The 22,844-nt window shown below is 49.3% G+C and overlaps 1 protein-coding gene across 1 annotated transcript in view; it reads left to right on the top strand.

Annotated features, from left to right (window-relative positions):
- The window catches only part of ACACB (acetyl-CoA carboxylase beta), a 124,466-nt gene that overhangs the window by 38,613 nt on the left and 63,009 nt on the right, over positions 1–22,844 (top strand). The window contains exons 4-18 of the mRNA XM_036768128.1: positions 2,553–2,691; positions 4,572–4,681; positions 4,888–4,969; positions 5,222–5,320; positions 6,264–6,373; positions 6,472–6,582; positions 9,068–9,277; positions 12,427–12,597; positions 13,800–13,961; positions 14,498–14,661; positions 15,152–15,302; positions 15,574–15,677; positions 17,432–17,513; positions 18,000–18,145; positions 19,281–19,431. Coding sequence (XP_036624023.1) covers positions 2,553–2,691; positions 4,572–4,681; positions 4,888–4,969; positions 5,222–5,320; positions 6,264–6,373; positions 6,472–6,582; positions 9,068–9,277; positions 12,427–12,597; positions 13,800–13,961; positions 14,498–14,661; positions 15,152–15,302; positions 15,574–15,677; positions 17,432–17,513; positions 18,000–18,145; positions 19,281–19,431 — 1,992 coding nt within the window. The remainder of the gene's footprint in view (positions 1–2,552; positions 2,692–4,571; positions 4,682–4,887; positions 4,970–5,221; positions 5,321–6,263; positions 6,374–6,471; positions 6,583–9,067; positions 9,278–12,426; positions 12,598–13,799; positions 13,962–14,497; positions 14,662–15,151; positions 15,303–15,573; positions 15,678–17,431; positions 17,514–17,999; positions 18,146–19,280; positions 19,432–22,844) is intronic.

The following is a 22,844-nucleotide window of genomic DNA, read 5'->3' as shown; positions in this document are numbered from 1 at the left end:
GAGCACTAGCCCTGGGTGAATCAGGTCAACTGTGGAGGCCTCAGTTTCCTTATCTGTGAGATGGGGCTGAACCTACCTACTTAGGCCAGCTTGGTCCTGGTCCTTGTCCACGTTCTCATCATGGGCAGTCAGGGAGTTGGTTTGCTGCATGGGGATTTTTGTTGCGTTGTAAAAGACGCATTGTCTTCCCTTATGTCTCCCCAAACTCTTTTGTGGATCAACCAGCGACCTTGTCACATCTCACAAAGCGGGCAGGCTGGCCTTCCCTTGTTCCCGGGAATATCTACGGCAAAATTTCCCTTCCAGGTTTGAGGGCTGTGTGAGAAGCCAGGTCATAGGATGGGATGTTTCCAGCCAGCCTTTATCTCTTGACAGGAAATACAGTTTGATTATAGGAGGCAAGCGGTGGCAGAATGAGCCAAGCACACTAGGTTTGTGATCAGAGGCCTTCCATTCGTATTTTTGTTCTGACACTCATTCCTTATGTGATGGTCAGTGATGATCAGTTCACTTCTCAAAGCCCACTAGCTGCTGAGGTCTGCTTATGGTCAGGGGAATTTCTCCTAATGTCTCAGAAACGTTAGAAAGAAGTTTGTCTGAAATCTATCTGGAGGTCTTAGTGGCCCACAAGCTCAACATGAGTGCTCAGACCGCCTTTGTCCTTTCTCCCCTTCTCAGTGCTCCTGTTCCTCTGACCTGGGGCTAGACTTAACAGGTCTTAGTAGCCAGCTCTCCTGACCTTCCTTAGTCTTCTCTTCAGGTCAGATGTCTCCAGTTCCTTGTATGGCATGGATTCAAAGACCTTCACCATTCTGTCGACATTCCAGCGTATCAGAGAGCTGAGTACATTTTCCAGAAGTGGTTAAGGGACGGGGGGCAGAGTCTGAAGGGATGATTATTTCCTTGTTCCTGGAAGCTGTGCCTCTAAGAGGGCAGTCCAAAATCAGGGTAGTTTTTCTGTCACCCTGCTTGACTCAGTTCTAGCTTGCAGTCCACTAAGACCCCCAGATCATTTTCATATAAACCTAATCCTGCCTTTCCAATTCTCTGCTTATGAAGTGGATTTTTCTGAACCCAAATATGACTACACTTATCTCTGTTGAACGTCATCTTATTATATTCAGCCCTGTGCTTTTTGGACACCGACTCTGCCCTTTCGTGTGTTAGCTATCTCTCCTAGATTGGGATTACTGGAAATTTGATGAGCATGCCATCTCTGCCTTTGACCACGTCATTAATAAAATGTTAAGTGGCACACTGCCCATCCCAGATCCCTGGGGCACGTCACTGGAGACCTTGCCAAATTATAAAATGAAGGAGTTTGAGTAAATGAAACCTCTGGCCAGTCCAGCTTCAAATCCATCATCTCGTTAGCAACATAGCAAGAGGAGACTGGATGTCAGACCAGGACGTGCACAGGGGGCTTAGACGGTGGGGTCTGTGTCCGTGGAGCGTCAGAGGGCTGGGTCCTGCTCTGGTTGTGATGTTTATACCCCACCTCCACCCTCAGGACTTATGGCTCCACCCTAAGACTACCTCCATGGTTCCCATTCAGAAGAATAATCCCTTTAGTGGTACAGATGGGGAAACTGAGGCCTGCAGAAGGAATGAGATTCGCCCTTAGCAGGGCCAGGACTAGGACCCATATTTTCTGACTTCCCAGCCCATGGCTTCCATCCTCCAATACCATGTGATTCACATTCCTAGGTTCCCTGGCAGTCCTTCTGTCTGTCTGTTGCTCTTTCTCCTCTGTCTAAAGGCTCTTTGAAGGTTCGGATATTATACGTGAAAGGAATCAGCTCTTATAGAATGCGGGTCACTGGGAATAGCCATCAATGTCCCTTGATTTAGGGGTGGTGGGGTCCTTGTAGGCTGGAAGGCCTGGTGACAGGTGCAGGTCGCCTAACCGAAGACTAGCCTTGCCAAGTTCAGAGGGATCCATCACCCGATTGGTCCCAAGAGCATGAATTTTTCAACCGTAATAAAACCTCCCAGGGAGCCTCTACTCAGAGAAGGGGTTGCGATCTGTGTTGGCGAAGGGGGTGCGGACACAGTGACCAGGACCTGGATCCTTGAAGTGTTCGTTACAATAAAATATGACGTGCGATTGTTACATTTTATTCTAGTCTAGTGATAGTAATTACTTCCATTCATATAGGGTTTTATAGTTTACATTCTCTGGGCTTCACCACAACTCTCGTGGGGGTAGGAAGTGTGGGTTTTTAATTCTCATTTTATAGCTAAACTGTGGCCCATGGCCAGGATGGGAATCAAAGTGTGGGCTTTGGAGTCATAGGATCTGGGTTTGAATCCTGCCATTGAATTACTATCTGTATAACCTTGAACAAGTGACTTTGCCTTCTTCAGACTCAGTTTCCTAATCTGTAAAATGAGGCAGGTCATCTAGATTAATGGCCTGGGGTCCCTTCTACCTGTAGCATTACGAGCCTGGGATTTACACTCACTGTGGAGATGCCTGGCGGCCAGGTTAGGCTGGACCAACTGCTCAGAGGCCCCCGATACAGACGCTTTATCCCGCTTTCTCCTCCCAGGTTCTCATCGCCAACAATGGCATCGCCGCCGTCAAGTGTATGCGATCCATTCGAAGGTGGGCCTATGAGATGTTTCGAAACGAGAGGGCCATCCGCTTTGTGGTCATGGTCACACCAGAGGACCTTAAAGCCAATGCAGGTATTTTGTTTTCATGCCAGGAGAGGCAGTCCAGACCTGCGTGTGACTCTGCTCCTGCTGGGGACTCCCAGTGTGGAAGCTCCTACCACCCATGTACACCGGCCCCTTCCTGGCACTCGAGTCTCAGGGAGGTTATATCTTGCTCAGAGTCACACAACCAGCCAGTGTGTGGACCTGAACTCAGGTCCCCCAAATTCCACGGCTGCCCCTCTATCCATGCGATCCTGCCTCCTGCGTTACTCGACTTCATTAGAAGCGACAATAATCACTCTAATTAACATTTAAATTAAACATTAGGATTTTTGTGCTCCTCAAACCCTCCTTGTGAGGAAGAGGCTGAGTATATTTCACATTTTTTATAGATGAGGAAACAGACTGGGAGTGGTGATGATTTCCCTGTGCTTTCAGAGTGTCAGAGGTGGGATTTTCATCACTGTTCCAGGTTCCATGCTCAGCCCTATACCTCTGTTTAAAAATGAAAGGCTCGGGACACCAACCCTGGAGTCAGGAAGGCCCAAATTCAAATCCTTCCTAAGATGCTTACTAGTTGTGTGACCTTGGGCAAGTCACTTAACCCCAATTGCCTCCCCTGCAGAATAATAAAGGACTCGCTTTATATGGCACTTTAAGGTTCAAAGAGTGTTTTGTAGACATTATCTCATCTGATAAAGCTGGTAGGTTCTGGATGGCCTCTTGGTTTGGGTTCTGTCTCTTTCCTTGGGTCCTGGCTGTCCCCCATCCCAAGATCTCTTGGCCTCCTGGCTTCTGTCAAGCCTCAGGTAAAATCCTGCCATCTTCAAGAAGGCTTTCCTAGTCCTCCTAAATCTTCACGGCCCCTCCCCTGTTGATTATCTTCAATTTTTCCTGTCTATATATTATTTGTACACGGTTATTTGCATGTTGTCTCCCTCATTAGACCGTGAGCGCCTTGAGGGCAGGAGCCAGCTTTGGCCTCTCTTTGTATCAACATGGCACCTATCACAATGCCTGGCATACATTAGGTGCTTCATAAATGCTTGCTGACTTGACAGCTCTCATCCGAGGCCTTGTGGAAAGGAATCCTGGCCAAATATAATTCGTACCAGAGGCCCTCAGATTCCCAGGTCTCTGATTGGGAAGAGTTCTTTTCTGAGCTCTCAGGGGTTCCCTAGCCTGGCTGTTGCCCAGAACGGAATCATGCCTACTCTTTCCCTAAGAAACGATTGAGCGGAGGTTGGAGGCCTTACCTGCAGTCGTAAGGAAGCTACCACCTCACCAAGACACCCCTTCCATTCTCAGATAGCTGTAGCGGGTAGTTAATGCTTCACTTGAGTTAAAGTCTGCCTCTTTGTAACCTAGACCCATGAGGTATCTGGAAGGAACCTTTGGCATCGTTTAGCACGATCCTCTTGTTTGATAAAAGAGGAAACAGGTTCAGAGGGGGAACTATGACCTGGCCAAAGGGAACAGAGCTGGGAGCGCCCCCCCCGCCTCGGCTCATCTTCTTCTCACTGCAGCACCCTTTGGTCCATCATTCCTTGTTCTTTCTGCTGGAAGCCCACAAAGCAAAATCGGTCCCTCTCCCACAATGCAGACCTTCCCATCCCTGGAGACAGTTATTTTGTCTCCTGCCAGCTGACCCTCCCCAGGCCCTTCACCCAGTCTTTCTATGCCAGGGTTTCCCCACTCTAGTGAGTTGGCATCTCTCGTATAATGGGACCCCTAAAACAGAACGCTGAGTGTATGCTCCAGACGTAGTCTGTCCCTGGGCAGGGAAGTTGATTTCTTCTGTTTGGAAGCCTTCCTTCCATGTGGTCAAGCCCCCTTAGCGACTTGTGGTCCTGCTTTGCCTTCTGCCGCCCAGTAACTGGGTGTTTCCACTCTTCTCTCTTGAATGACAGAGTACATCAAGATGGCGGATCACTACGTCCCTGTTCCCGGAGGGCCCAACAATAACAATTATGCCAACGTAGAACTGATAGTGGATATCTCCAAGCGGCTCCCAGTGCAGGTGATGGAAGGGGGCCTTAAAAGTCTCAGCCTCCCTTGAGTGGCCATTACGCTCCTGGCGATGGACTGGTCATTCCCCATGGGCCAGCGAGTCAGCTTTGGCCAATCTTGGAAACCCAAGGGATGCTTGGTGCTGGGTGAAGAGGTCAAGCCCTCCTTTGATGGAAGGCAGGGTGTGTAAATGAAATATTTTTTTTCTGTTTTTAGGCTGTGTGGGCTGGGTGGGGCCATGCCTCAGAAAACCCCAAGCTGCCAGAACTGCTCCAGAAACATGGCATTGCTTTCTTAGGTGAGGCTGGGAACTGGGCTTCAAGCAGAGATCCCCATTTTAGAGGAGGCCAGCAGCCCCAGCAACAGTGGCGGCATTAAATTGGGGCTCATGGTGCTGGTGCCAAGGGCACTCTAGGGTTTGCAAAGCTCCTATGTCCCAGGGTGGTTGTGAGGATCCGCTGAGATGGTGTTTGTAAAGCACTTAGGCACAGTGCCTGGCACGTAGTAGGTGCTTCATCAATGCGTGTTTCTTTCTTTCCTTCCTCTTAAGGCCCTCCTAGCAATGCCATGTGGGCCCTGGGAGATAAGGTTGCTTCAACCATAGTGGCACAGACCCTGCAGATTCCCACGCTGCCATGGAGTGGAAGTGGTAAGATGAAACTCTAATTCTCCAGCCATTGTGATTCTTGGGGCAGAAGAAACCTCCCAGAATGGGACTGGGGCAGATTGCGTTGGACAATGACTCTGTTGTGGCTGGTGGTCTCAGGGAGGAGGAAACCCCCTGCCTTTCTTCCCACGTAGTCACCCTTCTCTGGGGGAAAGCTCCCCCTGCCCCATGCAAATTGTGGCTTCTTGGATAGCGGCTTTGGCCACGACCTTTGGCATTCTTGCTCTTGTGCTTGAAAAGCTTGGAGCAGGGGCTGATGGGAACCTGACCCCAGTCTTGGGGCTGCAGCAGCTCCTTAGGGCACCCTGGAGATGGAGCCAGGATGTGTGGGTTTGATCGCCAGATCCATCCCTGATGCAGGCCATTGATAAATCAGTTCACTTCCTCATCTGTAAAAGGGTACAATCATGTTTACATCCCCCGACAGCTCTTGTTGTGAAGAGAATGCTTTTCGGACCTTATTATACCATAGAGAGATGGGGGGCAGGCTGTTCTGCTGGGTTGTAGAGGGGGCCGTGCCTTGTACCAGTGGAGGGAGAAGGCCCCCAGCAGTGGAGTCAGATTAGGGGAGTGTGGATGGTGTGGAGCTGGGCTTCTCACCTCTGACCTTTCGTTCACTTGATATGTCATAGCCTGGTTTTCTAAATTCAAGGGATGCCACACTTTTAAAAAGCAATGTTTGTGAGTTGAATGAGTCTTCTCAAAAATAAGGAAAGCAAGGGTTAAGTCATAGGCTGCCAATTGTTTATGATTTTCTTGCCTAGGGGAATGATTATCAGGACAGGGATGGGGCAGTGGCTGGCAGCCTGCTTGGATATGTCAGGACCTTGGCCTGGCCCCCGGGAGCAGAAGCCCCTCATTCCCAGGCCACAGGGATTCCTCCTCCTGTATTTTTCAAGCGTTCATTAAGCTTCCCTCCTTCTAGGTCTCGTTGTGGAATGGCAGGAAGAGGACCTCCAGCAGATGAAGAGAATCAGCGTCCCTCCAGAAACGTACGCCAAAGGCTGCGTGAAGGACGTGGAGGAGGGTTTGCAGGTAGGCCCAGCCGCCCGGCACCGCGGTTCAGGTCAGGGACCTCGGGAGCCAGGAGCTTCCTTATTTTTCAAGGGGCGCCTTTTGCCTTTTGTAATCAGGCAGCAGAAAAAATTGGCTTCCCGGTGATGATCAAAGCGTCGGAAGGTGGCGGGGGCAAAGGCATCCGGAAAGCGGAGAGTGCCGAGGATTTCCCGAACCTCTTCAGACAGGTGAGACCCTGCCCCCTTCCAGGGCCTGTCCTGACCCTTTGATACGACACCCAGCAAGCGTTCCAGAGCCGCTCATGACTCTACTACCCCACTTTCTGTAACCCAGCCCAAGAGGCATTGATGAAGCTGCGAGCGTGTGCGTGCGTGCGTGCATGCGTGTGTGTGTGTGTGTGAATGAGAGAGATAGTAGGTAAGAGCACAGATTTTGAGTTGGGAGGGACTACAGAGGCTGTGTCTTATCATCCTTTCATTTTACAGAAGGGGAAATGGAGGTTGAGGGAAGGGAGGTGACTTGTCCAAGGTCATGCAACTAGTAAATAAAAAAGACACGTTTTGAACCCAGATCTTCCAGCTCTAAAACACAGAGCCCACTCCACTATTCTTGACAATTCCTGTTGCTGGACAGAGATTAGGAAAAATATTTATCCAGTTTACTTTATAGGAAATATTAAAAATGGTGTAGATCAGGGGAATAGTTTTAGATCACAGTTATGTCTTTATAAATGATTAATTGGGGAAACAGTCCCCTGGCCAGGGACTCAGGAGTCCGGGGTTCTTTCTGCCTCTGTCATTGACCTTGGACACGTCACCCCTTCTGGGGGTCCTCTGTCATCCTCTGGTAGTCCTCGGAGCTCTGAGCAGATGGGTCCCTTCCTGCCCAGAACGGCGCCGAGGGCTGGGATTTGGAGAGATGGAAGAACAGTGAGCTCACATCTTACTGGGGGAGGAGATAATGTGCCAGCCACTAACATGCCATCAAGATACACATGTGCATACATGTGGACACACACATGTCTGTGTCTTATTTCTACATGGTTCCTATAGGCATGTACGTGTGCATAGGCTGCATATGCGCTACATGCGTGTATGTGTGCATGTCTGGATAGTACACATGTATGTGCGTATAGTATGAGTGTATATGTATATAGCGCCCATATGTTATGTGTGTGCCTGTGTATTGTGTGTATAGTATACATGTATGTATGATACACATGTAGTACATATGTGCTGTGTGTGTATTATAGCACACGTGCATTGTGTACGTGTATAATCTGTATGTCTGTGTATATATGTATAGTACACATGTCTATGTGTGTGTATGTATATGAATGGTGCATGTTGTGTGTGTATGTGTGGTGTATATGTGTGTGTATATAGTATGTATTGCGCCTGTGTGTGTTTATACATGTGTGTGCATTGTGTAGCACACCTGTGTGTGTATAGCACACGTATTGTGCGTATGTATGGTGCGCCCGTATGCACATGTGTATGTGTACAGCACACATGGATGCACATACATCGTGGCACACATGCATGTACGTGTATAGTAACGCGTGTGCATGTGTGTATAGGCGTACAGTACATATGCACGTATAATACACATGTATATATGTTCACCTGCATTGTACAGACACGTGTATGTGATATGTATAATACACATGCATGTGTGTATGTGTATATATAGTAACACGTGTATAGGTGTACAGTATGCATGCATGTATAATACACATGTATATATGTTCACCTGCATTGTACAGACACGTGTATGTGATATGTATAATACACGTGTGTATAGTAATGTGCATGCATGTGTGTATAGGCGTACAGTACATATGCACTATAATACACACACATACATGTTCATGTGCATTGTACAGACACGTGTATGTGATATGTATAATGCACACGTATGTGTGTGGTACACGTGTGTATGTGTGTATTGTACAGATGATGGCATGTGTCCATATGAATAGCATCTCAGAGGGAAGGCGCTAGCATTGAGGGTGGCCTGCAAAGGCGAGTTTTTAGCTGAGACTCAGAGGAAGCTGGGTGTCAGATATGAGGAGGGACAACATTCCCAGCCAGGGGCCGGCCAGCCGCTGAAGATGCCCTGAATCGGGGTAGGAAGCTTCTTCCTGGAGGTACCACAAGGAGGTCACTCGCATTATAGAAGATGCGGAGGGAGACTCACTGTGACTTCCCCTCAGCCTCAATTTCCTTATCTCTAAAATGGGTGTATTTATAGCTCCTTCCTCCTGGGCTTGTTGTGAAGCTAATGAGATACCATTTATTAAGTACATTGCAAACTTTAAAGTCCTGTAGAAATGTGCGCTGTGGTTGTCACAGAATCTCTGTGGTTCCATGATCCCACTACCCAGATGGAACATTTCCTAAGTTTTCAGATGGCGGTGTCTAAGGGGGACTTATCTATCTATGTCCATATAGGTGTCTATACATAGCTATAGAACTTTTTTTCTTCTTTTTAAAAATTTATTTATATATTTTATTTTCTGTTCCAAATTCTCTTCCTCCCTCTCACCCCATCCCACCCATTGAGAAGGCAAGAAATTCAAGTATTTAAAGTATGTCGCTTTACCCTCATGGCATGCGTCTTTCAGAAATCGGAGCGATGGAGGGCTGTGGTCTGTTCTTGGTGAGGAAGGCTTGCCTGCACCCAGACCAAGCAGCCTTGCTTTCTTTTCAGGTGCAGAGTGAGATCCCGGGCTCTCCAGTTTTCGTCATGAAGCTGGCTCAGCATGCCCGGCACCTGGAAGTCCAGATCCTCGCTGATCAGTACGGGAATGCTGTGTCACTCTTCGGGAGAGACTGCTCCATCCAGCGGAGGCACCAGAAGATCATTGAGGAGGCACCTGCCACGATCGCCATGCCTCTGGTGTTTGAGCACATGGAGCAGGTGGGCTTCCTGGTGCGCAAGCATGGGAGTGGGGGAGGTCTGGCCAGCCTCACTGAGAAGCCAAGCGCCCTCTGGCCATTCCACTCATCGGGGGATGTTCATCTACTTTAGAAAAAGAGCCCCAGGCTCGTGAGTAGGGACACTGAGCTTCTGGGCCTGGGTCTGCTGCTGTGATTCCACTTAAAATCACTCTCTGTGAGTCCTGCTTCCCCAGCTGTAAAATGATTCGGGCACCTTCCAGCTCGAATATTTTCTGTTCTCTGCCTCCATTGGTTAGAGACAGCAAGCAGGAGGGAGAGCAGGACTCTTCATGTGAGGCCCATGACCCCTGCACTCTATGGATAGATATCACGGGGTCTGTGAATTTGGGTAGGAAAAAAATGCAGATCTTTGTTTTCACTAACTAGAACTCAGCATTTCTTTCAATTACTTAAGAGCATTATTCCGAAAAGAATGGAGTCCACGGTCTTCCAAATGGGGGTCCCCAGCACAAGAAAGGTTACATACACTTGCTTGGTTTGGAGATAGGAAGACCTGGGTTTGAATCCTACACCCAGTGCTGATAGAGACCATTCTAAGCTCCTACGAATCCCAGAAAATGTTGGTGTCTCTCTGAAGGGCCGGACGGTTGTTGTGAAGGGTCCCAGAGGGATCCCACCAAGGGGCGTCAGCCACATCGATGCAGAACTCAGTCTTCTTGGAAGGAAGGCGGCGGGGGAAAGGGTCCCTGGTGGACAATAAGTGGGGAGACCCGCCTGTGGTTATGTGCAGAACATGACCCCCGGCCTCCCTGGGGTTTGGCACTAGACGAGGACTTCCCCTTCAAGAGGAAGCCTCTCTTGATGAATCAGAAACTACATGGGTGAAAAATAGATTCCACGTGTGCCTGTGAGATCAGCTCTTATTTCTGGTCTTTCTCAAGCCCCCGAAGAGGAGCGAATTCTTGAAGGAAATGACATTTTGAGCTTGTATCAAACTCAGCTGGCCTGATCCTCCCGACCCACACTAGTTAAAAAATAGGATATCAGAAAATTTGGGGATGGCCCCTGTGTTTCGGAGGAAGGTTCCATACTAGAGGCTGATGAATATGTTGTAGAAGATGCTGAAGGCCCCTGGTGTTCTGAGGAGTCCACACATCCTCAGAAAACTCGTAGGATTACAGATTCAGTGTTGGAAGGGGACTCTGAGCCCCGACAGGCCAACTTTCCTCTTTTTACAGATGAAAACACTGAGGCAGAGAGGGGAGGGGCTTGCCTGGGGCCCTGCAGCTACATCAGATGTGGTATTTGGACCTGAGACCTCTAATTCCAATCACATGTCCATTGCTATGCTCAGCTGCGGTCAGACCCTCTCTGGAATGTTGGGCTCAGTTCCGGGCCCCATTGAGCTGCAGAAGGTCCAGAGGAGGCCAGCCAAGATGACACAGGTGTAGAACAGAAGGAAAAACTTGCCAGCAGGGGGAGGTCCACAGCAGTGGAGCAGGCGCCTCTGGAGACTGTCAGCTCCCAGTGCTGGGGGTCTGCAAACAAAGGCTGCGTGGGAAAGGTGATGGCTGGGTTGGACAGATGGGGGCTCTGGTGGGCAAGAGTTAAGTATTCTCTTTGGTCTCCAATGGCAGACCTGAGACTGGTGGGCAGAGGTGACCTGGAGGCAAATGGGAACTCAGCACAAGGAGGCTCTGCCAATGATGTGAGTGTCCAAAAGGGCACTGCAGTTGCTTCAGGATGGAGGGAGTTCCCATCTTTAGAGGGGCTGAGGCAGGGGTTAGACAGACTCTTGTTAGGCATGTTGTATGAGGGATCCATCAGGCAGAGAAAGGACCAGAACAGAGGAGGGAAGGAAGCAAGAGAAGGAGAGAGGGAGGGAAGGAAGGAAGGAGAGAGAAAGGAAGAAAGGTAGGAAAGAAGGAAGGAGAGAGGAAGGAAGGAGAGAGGGAAAGAAGGAAGGAAAAGAGGAAGGAAGGAGAGAGAAATGAAGGAAGGAACAGAGGAAGGAAGGAGAGAGAGAAAGGAAGGAAGGATGAATGAGAGAGGAGGAAGGGAGAGAGGAAGGAAGAAAAAGAGGGAGGGAGGATTTATTAAAGCATCTACTATATGCCCTACAATGTGCTAAGCTCTAGGATGCTAATACAAACGCAAACTAGCGTTTGCCCTCAGGGAGCTTATAGTCTACTATGGAGAGACAGTCTGTGTAAAGGAGTCCAAGGAAAGGGGATTTTGTGTGAGGTCACAAGGATCGCAAATGGAATGTGAGGCCAGTAGATTGTCATGAGTTTTCTGGTAGCAATGGAAGCATTAAGTTGGTCACACAGCCAGAACAAGAGGAAGAGGTGGAAGGTGATGGGATGGGCTTGAGCTTGGCAGGTCCTGGTGTCCTGGTGGGTCCCTGGTGAGGATGTGAAACGTGGTCTGGGGCTGGCCGCTGGCCTCAGTGATTCTTCCAGCAATTAAAGCTGCTCAGTTCCACATTAGAGTGTGAAAACTAAATGGGTGAACTCCTGCTGAGCATGGGAGCCTGCAGGAAAAGGATGAATCTTGTTCTCTTTGGCCCCAGAGGGCAGCACCAGGTGGAAGTTGCAGGGACAGGCTGGTTTCAGCTTGATGTCAGGAAAACCTGCCCAGTCATCAACCATTCCAAAGTGGAAGAGGCTGCCTGGAGGGCCAGAAAGTTCCTTCTCCCTACAGGTCTCCAAGCAGAGACCAGATGACCACTTCACAGGGAAGCTGGACTAGTTGGTGTTGAGGTCCCTTCCGACTCTCAGATGCCGTGAGGCTGGTCTGGAAGCTTTTTGTTCCTAATGGGGAAAAGAGGGCCAGTGACTGGCAAGGTCCTCGTGCCTCTCATGCACTACTGTGATTAATGGACTGAGGGGAATGGCCTTGTGTGATTGCTACATGAATGAACCACGTTGTGGAAAAATCTCCCTCCTTGCTTGGCTGAATCCGAGCCTCTGCCTTCCTCCTCAGCACATTTTTCCGAGTGTCTGGGTGGGCTCTTCCCTGCACTGGCTGTGAGCTGGAGGAGGGGGCACCACATGTGTCCTCAGCCCCCAGCCCAGAGCCCTTGGTACATGGGAGTGTCAGTAGGGTCTGTTAAGTGGAACAAAACCTGTGATCTCCCTGGGTTCTCTCTTTATCCTTTCCTGTTAGTGTGCTGTGCGCTTGGCCAAGACGGTGGGCTATGTGAGCGCGGGGACCGTGGAATACCTCTACAGTGAAGATGGCCACTTCCATTTCTTGGAACTGAATCCGCGTTTGCAGGTGGAGCATCCCTGCACAGAGATGATTGCCGATGTCAACCTGCCGGCTGCTCAGCTGCAGGTGAGCACAAGGTGGGGATGGGGAGAGCTGCTCCCTGCCTGTCGGGAGAGAGTGGAGCATGTTCATTGCGCTGCATTCATTGGGCTACATTCATTCCTTTGGTCATTCATCGTGTATTAGTAAGAGCCTGCTCTGTTTAATGTCACTGGAGGAGAAAGACAGATAAAGGGGACCCAGTTGGTGCCCCTGAGGATACCCTCGTCCTTAACATTGCCAAATGGTTCAGCATCTGTGGAAATGGCCATCAATGAGATGCCTTACATCTACTTGGCTGCTGTAGCCTTCCCTTCTGACTTGCAGCTGAGCCTTCCCCCATCAGACTGTGAGCCCCCTTTCATACCCAGCACTCAGCACCATAACACTTGGCATATAGTAAGTGCTCAATAAATGCCCATGCATTCGTACATAAGTGTGATACAAGCTTAAGTATTGTCAGTGGAGGAAAGGTGCTGCCAGTCTCTTTTTTGTTCTGCCCATGGTGAATTCCTTTGGGGAATAATTTGTATAGCATTCAGTGGCCCTGCTGGCATTGAGTCCTAGGTGAGCCTGGTAAGGTTAAAAAAAACAATCCCAAACAGCCAAGAGAGCCTGTCACAGTGATCTGTCCCTTGTGGACCCCAAGCCCCTCACTGTGCCCCCATTTCCCATGTAGCATTTGTGAAATGGAAACTCCTCCAGGGCAGGATTGGGTCATGGATTTTGATCTCTGTGTCTCTCCCATCCTTCATGAGGCACTGTGTGCGTATTGGGTGGTTAATGGGCATTGGCTGAATTGTCCGACGTTTACCTAAATTTTGTACATGTTAGTTTGCATTGCCCGGCTTTTTGAGGGCAGAAACTGTCTTTTAGTCAGATTTTTCTGTATCTCTGATAGTGCTTGGCACACTGTCCTCATCCTCCTCCTCCTCACCAATATTCACACGGCCCTCTATGGTTTGCAAATATGAGTGTGATATTGGGAGGATTTCTGATCCTCCTCTCAGAGGTAGCAAGGTCAAGTGATATTCCCAAGGTTACAGGCTAAGTTAGTGTCTGAGGAGGGATTTGAACCCATGGCCCCCTGCTTCCAGTCTCTGTGCCTGTCAGGTGGGGCACGGGGCCAGCTTCTGTGGGTCCAGAGACAGCCGAGCCCCTGAACTGAAGTCTGACAAGCCGCCCCTTTTGGAGCATGTCAGAGGCCAGCCTTTCTCCTTCATCCGCAGATTGCCATGGGGGTGCCTCTGAACAGGCTGAAGGACATCCGGCTCCTGTATGGAGAGTCACCCTGGGGTGTCACACCCATTTCCTTCGAAAACCCCGTCAATCCACCCGTTCCCAGAGGCCACGTGATTGCTGCCAGGATCACCAGCGAAAACCCAGACGAGGCAAGATGAGGGGCTGAAAATGTGGGGAAGCTGAGGCCCGGAGAAGGGGGGAAGCTCAGTGTGCATTTCCACTTCCCTTCAGGTTTACAAAGCGCTTTATGTACGTGGTCTCATTCCCTTTCTTCTTGTCCGTCGTGAGGGCAGGTGCTGCTGGTATTATTCCCCTGCATTTCACAGAAACCGAGGCTCGGGAGGGGTTAGATGATCGATGTATCTCCTTAGGGATATAGCTGCTACAGCTCAGAGGCGGGATCTGAGTCTGGGTCTTTGCTGATGCCAAAGCGTCCTTGTCCCGCATTGTCTCTACTTACCTCTTGGGCTGTACAAGTCAGAGCCTGAGCCCGTGAGCGGGCAGGCCATTCCCTCTGGATGGTGTGAGCATCCCGGCACTGGCCACTCCTTCCAGCCGAATCAAAGGGCATCCACCTGCATGTCTGTTAACTGTCTCATGCACCCTGGCGCGGTCCTCCGGGAATGACTTTAGGTTTTTATTCTGACCTATCCCTCAGTTTGTTTGTTTTTCCTTCTGTCTCCAGGGTTTTAAGCCCAGCTCTGGGACCGTCCAGGAGCTGAACTTCCGCAGCAGCAAGAACGTTTGGGGCTACTTCAGCGTGGCGGCAGCCGGGGGCTTACACGAGTTTGCAGATTCTCAGTTTGGGCACTGCTTCTCCTGGGGAGAGAACCGTGAAGAGGCTGTCTCGTGAGTACCCCCTCCTCCGGCCCTGCACCCTTCTCTTCTTCCCTCTCCTCCTCCTCCTCCTTTGCTCCTAATTAATAATCTGCTTATTGTATAATACTAGAAAGTAGGCACCAGGTGGGAAAGAGGAGGAGAGGACAGGAGCCCATATCTCTGTGCTTCAGGTGCCTTCTAGGGTAGCTGGGGAGCTTGGTGCGGAGAGTGCTAAACTTGAATCGGGAAACCCTGAGTTCAAATCCTGCTTCAGATACTTGCTGGCTGTGTCTGCTGTCTGCCTCAGTTCCCTCCTCTGTAAAATGAGGGGGTGGGACTCAGTGGTCCCCAGGGGCCCTTCCAGCTCCAAATCTGTGATCAAAAGAGTCTCGTCTTCGACAGTCTCTTTCAGCTTTCACCTGGAGTCGATAATTCTAAGCAGCAAAGTGATGCCCTTGTGTTGGGAGGCTGGGTGAGCAAATATTAAAAGGATTTGTGCCAACATATGTGTATTTCTAAGGAACATGGTGGTGGCCCTGAAAGAGCTGTCGATCCGGGGAGATTTCAGGACCACAGTGGAGTACCTCGTTAACCTGCTGGAGACAGAGAGTTTCCAGAGCAATGACATCGACACAGGCTGGCTGGATCACCTGATCGCTGAGAGAGTGCAGGTGAGGGTGGCCCCTTCTCTCAGAGCCTCCCCTGGGGCTCCTGCCCTCCTGTTATCTTTGAGAGGTGGTGAGCTCCCTGTCCTTGAGGGTCTCCAAGCAGAGGCCAGCCAACCATCCCTTGTTGGGTGGGTTAGCGTGTGTAATCCTTCTGCGGAGGGGCTGGACTGATGACCGCCGAGGCCCATTCTCCTTCTCCAGCCCTGTGATCCTGGGATCCCTCCCTGCTGAGGAGACAGGCCTCTGGTCATACTGAGGAGTCATTTTTTTGTAGGCTGAGAAACCCGACATCATGCTTGGGGTGGTCTGTGGAGCCTTGAACGTAGCAGACGCCCTGTTCAGGACCTGTATGACTGACTTCCTGCATTCACTGGAAAGGTACAGTGTGTGTCGTTGCCCGACCTGAGAATCTCCCCTTGCCCGGTGTGTGTGAGTGAAACGCACAGCCTGCTGCTGGTGCCTGAATGTGAAGCACTCGGGCATCCTCTGTGTGCCTGTGTGTGTGTGTGTGTGTGTGTGTGTGAGTGAGATGCGCAGCCTGCTGCTGGTGCCTGAATGTGAAGCACTCGGGCATCCTCTGTGTGCGTGTGTGCGTGTGTGTACGTTTATATTTGCATACATATGCATATGTATTTATGGCAGCGTATTTCTCTAGATGGATGGATTTATATCGATGTATATACGGCAATGTATTTATATAGATGGATATATACGTATTTATGTACATGTGGCAATGTATTTATATATAAATGTATAGAAATAAATCATAAATTTATATACGAATTTATACATGAATATGTGAAATGTATATATACATGTGAACACATATATACACACACGTACATTTAGATATAAATACGTCACCATATGTGTGTATGCATGTATACATAAATGTATACGCACATATAAATGCATACATTTATATATTAATACATCGCCATATGTACGTAAATATATAGCTATAAAATATATCCATCTTTCTATAGAAATGCACTGCCATGTATACGTATACATACACATCTAAGTATCTAACTATAAATGAATACGTTGCCTTGGGAGTTATAGAACCAGGGCTAACATCCCAGTGCTGCCACTCACTCGCCACTAAGGCCACTCCTAGCTCTCAATGTCCCAGTGTGCCTCTCCTACCTGGACGCCATCTTCTTGAAGACGATCTTATTCCCCATCTTGTTTATGTTTGTATCTCTCCCCAAATGTACTATGTAATTAAAGATAGTTAAATAATGATAGGGCAGGCTGCTTGGCACTTTGTGGTTTACAAAGCTCTTCCCTCAGAGCAACTCAGGGAAGCTGGAAATCCTTGACATGCAAGAAGGACTGTTCCCATTTTACAGGTGAGGAAACTGAGACCCAGAGTGGCTCCGTAAGACATTCACGGTCATTAGTTTAGTTAGCAGCAAAGCTTCGACTCAGATCTTGGTCTTTGGACTCCCCAGACCTGAGTTTTCACAGGTTTGCCCGTTTCTCTGGTGCTTCTATGGAAGCCCTGAAGATTGCGCTGTCTTCATTAAAGGCAGAATGGTGCACTTTGGACTCTCAGTGTGATGTTGAAGGACTGAGGGTGGTCGCCAGGGTCTCAAATAAAGGCAGAGAGAAGCTTTCTAAATTCTTTTATTTCCTCGGACTGCTGTCAGTTGGTGAGAGCTGGTGGTTGGAACAGATGCGAGAGTGAAATTTTCCCAGCCTGCTCAAGCACACAGAATTCTTGGTCTTCTCTATTTCCTTTTAAGCCACCATCAAACAAAAGGCCAGGAGGGGCTGTTTTACCCCTTAGTTATTAGTTCAGAGGTAACTGAATGATAAAGAAATGCAAGTTTACTCAGTCTGTTTCTTAGAGGGTCAGGTGCTCACTTTCCCAGAAAAGCTTCCCGGAGGATGCTTCGTAAACATTCAATAAACTGGGTGCCCTGTAAAGCCTTTCCCCCACCCCACTAATAAGTGCGCCCCCCCTCCAGTGCTCAGATACGTCAGTCAGAAATCTCAGTGCTTGTGTTGCTGACCCTGTTAGAACACTGATGGGATTCTTGCCTGAGACACGGCCCCATGTGTTTTGAAGGAGCTGGAAAACCAGCCGAGTGGCCCTTTCTGAAGGGTCTCTGTCTGTCTTCCAGGGGCCAGGTTCTCCCAGCAGATTCTCTGCTGAACATTGTGGATGTCGAGCTGATCTATGGAGGGGTGAAGTATGTCCTCAAGGTAAAGACCACCACACTCCTCCAAGACCCCAGCCCGGTATTGGAGTGAATCTGAAAGCTGAATTCTGCCATGGAAGCTGAAAAACAGAGCAGCCAGGGCTGACCGATGGGAATAGCCCATGGTGTTGTTTAGTGTTTCTTCAGTGCAAGTACTTAAAAGCCTTCTTTCTAGTCCTTTGATGTGTGAGAGGTACCACTGCCCAAAGCCTGGGTCCCTCACATCCATCTTGGCCCAGCCTGTGAGGGAACATTTAGGTGGGGACAGATGCATGATGCTTTTTCAGCCTGGTCTGATAGAAGGAGCCTTGGCATTGGCCTTGGAGGCTTGGCTTCTAGACCCTCCTCCCTGCCTCACCTTGGGGTGCCCTCCCTGGTGGGCATCACCCCAAAGACCTCCTTTTTATTAGGTTTCTTATCTGGCATAGACCCCAAATGTTTCCTGGGGGTGGAGGATGGCGGGGTGCTGAGAACCCCATTTTTTCCCCAGGTTGCCCGACAATCTCTGACCATGTTTGTTCTCATCATGAACAACTGTCACATCGAAATAGATGCCCACAGGCTCAACGATGGCGGGTTGCTGCTGTCCTATGCCGGTAACAGCTACACCACGTATATGAAAGAAGAGATCGACAGGTGGGTCCCAGGCCAGAGTCCTGGACACTCCCTCCACCATGGACAATGGGGTCTTCCTCTCCTAGGAGTTCAGCTTCAGAAGCAGCGTGGACAGATGCCTTTAGTAGAGGAGAGTCCAGGGGCTTCTTTCTGCTTGAGACCTTTCCTGGGGGAGCAATCAGACCAATGGAGGGGCTTTCCCATGCTGAAACGCCGATGGTCCTGTTTCTCCTGGGGTGAGGGAGGCTCTTCCTCCCCTGATCTTTTAATTTGGTACCAGGGTGGCCACCACCCAAATAATGGTGACTTCACTTGGGCTCGGTTTGACTGTACAGTTTGAACCTCATGGTAGTTGGTGAGAGTATCACTCCATACAGAGGACCAGAAAGGCCTGAGGGATTTCCCGCCCTCCTCGATTTCAGGGCCTCTGGCTCCTGGGCCAGGGCATTTTCTACCACTCCATCCTTCAGTTCATGCTCACGGCTGTCGATGTCTGGCATCCTGAATACTGGGGCTGTCCAGATACCCTGCCTCTTGGGAAGGGGCCACATTTTGTGCTTTCATAACCATCCTTTGCCTCTCATCAACATCTCATTCATTTAATGAGCATTAAGATACCCCCTGTGCCCAGGGCTCTGCCCAGATGCCCCATCCCCCACCCAGGCCACAGCCTTTGAGAGCAGCAGTTTCTAGCACCTGTAATGGAAGGAGAAAAGAGCCCTCTGTAAGCCTACTGGGGGGGTCTCAGAGCCCCTGGATTTGAGGGCCAGCCCTGATGTTGGTCCCCATTGGACTTTGGGTCTCAGATATACACAGCTGGACTCTCAGGGTTGGGAGAGACCTTGGAAGCCCCCCAGTCCAACCAAGGATCCAAACAAGGATCCTGCAGCTGCCTCCCAGTCCCCTTTGGGGCAGCCCTCATTGTTAGGAGGCACCAAGCCTATGGCTGCACATCTGTGGCTTATTCCTGATTCTAGTCCAGATGTGGCAGATGCTTTCAGGTCGCAGAATTTTCTGGAATTCGGCTTGATTTGGGCTAATGGCAAAGCGAATAACTTACTGGGTGATAATTGTGCATCGAGGATTTCTTTGGAAAACCTCCTTGGCTGCTCCACGGTCTGGCTGCAAACCCACTCCCACCCCTTGACTCCTACAGTTACCGGATCACCATCGGCAATAAGACGTGTGTGTTTGAGAAGGAGAATGATCCCACCATCCTGAGATCTCCCTCTGCAGGAAAGCTGATACAGTATCTGGTGGAGGATGGAGGCCATCTGACCTCTGGAAGCACCTACGCAGAAATGGAGGTACCCACAGTACCCCGGGGGCCCTGCCCCTTTTGGGGGCTATTCTTGGAGTCTGTGCTCCTTGGCCCCTGCTTAGGATGGCTTGGCTCTGGTGATGCTCAAGGGGCTGAGGTCACAGACTGATTCATTGCCCTGGAGCAGCCTGTTGGCTTTGCTGTTTCCCAAATCTCTTCTCCATGCTAACAAATCCTCAGGGCCTCCAATCAATCCTCATATGGCATGGTCCTGAGTCCTTCCAGTTTATCCCCCTCTTCTGGCTGCTCTCCAGTGTCCTGAAAACGCATCATCACTCCCACTGAGAGTAACATTGCAGAGCCCACGTTCACACTGGTCTTTTTGTCGCCCTGCTGACTCATCTGAGCTAAATCTTTGATCCTATGCACCATGACTGTTTTGGCCCACCCGGACCTCCAGGTCTATCTCCAAATGTTTTAAGGGTGTGCTCTAAAAAACAGAGTCTCTGTCACTTCCTCCTCCAAAGATTCTCCCTTGTATTAAAGAAACATCATTAGGCACAACAAAATTCACATTGATTGCCTTGTTCTATCCCCACTGTCTCTGTTCCCTATTTTCTCAGTCCTCATTCCCACCCCATTTTCAGATGAACTTGGGTCTGGCCATGCTTCCCTTCATGTTACCTTAGTTAAGTGGCTTTTTTGAACCCAAGGGTAAGACTTTATTGTGTGTGATGAGGTAGAAAGAGTACGGATTTGGAGTGAGGAGTCCTGGGTTCAAATCCGGCTCTGCTCCTGACTGCCTGGATGACCTTAGGCACATAACTGAAGTCCTGTAAACTTTGGCTTCTTTGTCCCTCCAGCTCAGAATCTGTGAGTCACCATTAAAACTCCATTTTATTCAACCTTGCCCAGCATTCCCACCTATTGAGGCCTTTTTGGATCCTGTCTCTGCCCAGCTTTGATGAGCATGGCCCTGATGCCTTTATCCAAGTGTATGATAAAAAGGACTAGTCACCCCTCTCTGATTCCAGGACCCTCAGTCCCTTCACTCCATGAGCCTCGATGCCCTCATCTATAGTATGGGGATAATTCTCATACATTGTCTGTGGATTGGAGAGGAGCAAAACAGTCATGGTGCATAGAATCAAAGATTTAGAGCTGGAAGGCAGCTTAGAGGCCATTGAGCTCAGTCTCCTCATTTTACAGATGTAGAAACTGAGGCACCAAGCAATTAGGTGCCCTGCTCAGGGTCAGCCAACTAGTAAGTGTCGGGACTAGAACTCAGGACTTCTGAGACTGAATGAAATAATCAGAGCCAGCAAATCAATTTACGCAGTGATTATGGGCAATAGAAATGGAAGGAATATTTTAAAATATCACATTGTGTCATTATAATGCCTAGAATCACTGAGGAAATGCTCCAGCCTCTTTGTAGACCTGGGGTGGGTGGGAGGCTGGGGGACCTTGCTGATGCCGCACATGCACAGGGAGGGCCTGATGGGCCTGTCCTATGGAATTACTTTAAAAATGACTGGTGGTGGACTTTGTCTTCCCATCCCCTCTGGGTTCGAGCTTGTTCCTTTCTTTTCCATGCTCAGACCTACCCTTCCCCCCAGATCCCCTCTTACCCCGTACACCTTTCATGCTTTCCCTGTGATTTCCCCAGTGTAGGAAGCTCTGGGAGGGAGCCCCTTTCCCCCCTCCCCCCGCCAAAGCTGGCTGGCCCCTTCTCAGCCAGAGTCTTAGAGATCACCAGGAGCCATCAAACTGGGCATCATGGGCCCTGCTGGCTGCATGTTAACCTAGAAGACCCACACATATTGATACAATTAATTTTTTATTAATACATCAACTGCTTAAAATCAGACAAGGAGTGCATTTTAATCTGGCTCTGGCCAAGCTCGGGCTCAGAGCACTAAGTGGCTTACCCCGGGTGACCCAGCTAGTAATGGATCAGAGGCCAGAACTGGTCCCAGACTGCCCTAGAGGCAGCTCAGTGGTTCAGCTGATAGATCACCGAATCTAGAAGAGTTAAGACCTGAGTTCAAATCCAGCCTCAGATGCTTACTAGCTATGTGGCCCTGGCCAAATGATTTAACCTCATTCTGCCTCAGTTTCCTCACCTGGGGATCATGGGGATCATAATACCACCTACCTCTTAGGTAGTTATGAGGCTCAAATGAGATAAAATTGTAAAGTGCTTAGCACCGGTGCCTGGCAATACAGTAGGTGCTTAATCAATGCTTATTCCCTCCCTCTCGATCCATGGTGATCCTGGGATCCTGCTCTCCCCGAAATTTCTAGGACATCTGATCTGGCTCCCCACTCTAGGATCTTCTAGTGCAAGTCAGGCTTTAGACATGCAGAGAAGGTCACATGTGTTGGTGCCAGCTTTCATTCTTGGGTTGTATCTCCTGGGAATTTCTCATCTTCTGAGCATGGAGATTCCCTCCACTGGTGCTGATCAACACCTTGTATGCAGCCTCTCATCCAATGCAGGCTCTTCCAGAGGTATGTCTCAGTTCACTGGAGCTCCCCCTGTGTTCTTTTGGTAGGTAGAGAGATAAGTAGGGATGGATGGAGAATAGAGCGATGGATAGATAGATAGTTGGGGTGGAGGATAGAGATAGATGGTAGATGATGGGTGGATGGATAGAGATGGATAGATAGATGGATAGACAGGTAGATAGACAGGATGGATGGATGGATAGATAGAGATAGAAGGGTGGGTGGGTGGATAGATGCATAGATGGATGGATAGAGATAAATAGACGGAAGGATGAATGGATAGAGATAGTTATGTAGACAGATAAATAGAGCTAGAGATGATAGGTAATGATAGATGATAGAAAGATAGATGGGTGAATGATGGACACACACATATGTATATAATAGACGGATAGATAGATGGATGTATACACACACGTATAATAGACAGAACAAGCCTTTATTAATCACTTGCTCTCACTTGCCAGGCATTAGGCTAAGTGCTGGACATACAAATATGAGCAAAGAAGATGTTCCCCGTCCCCACGGAGCTTACATTCAAATGGAGGAAGCCAACATGTAAAGGGGAGCTGGAAAAGTGAGCCTGGGGTGTGTGTGCAGCTCGTGGAGGCTGGTTTGGGTCAAGATAAAGCAGAGTCACCTCTGAAAGTTTGGAGTCCCAGAATGAAGCCACTTCCCTGTTTTGGCCCTTGGTTGCTATCCGCCTCTTGCTCTTGACCCTCTCTAGTCTCCACCTTTTCCAGACATACATGTTCTTCCCAAAATCTTGGATGTACCTCTGAACAAAATATGGTTTGTAGAAATACAGTTTGTACATGACTTTTCAGGAAAAAAAGCGACAACCAACTCTCTTCTTCACTTTTTCCTGTATCTGATGATGATGTTTCCCAAAGAAAGGCCATAGTTTGGGGATCAGTTTCACCGAATCTTAATTCCAGCATGTTTGTA

This window comes from Trichosurus vulpecula, chromosome 1 (genome assembly GCF_011100635.1).
Source record: "Trichosurus vulpecula isolate mTriVul1 chromosome 1, mTriVul1.pri, whole genome shotgun sequence".
Taxonomy (NCBI): domain Eukaryota; kingdom Metazoa; phylum Chordata; class Mammalia; order Diprotodontia; family Phalangeridae; genus Trichosurus; species Trichosurus vulpecula.
Note: the sequence above shows the minus strand (reverse complement) of the source record. Positions and strands in the feature narration are given on the sequence as shown.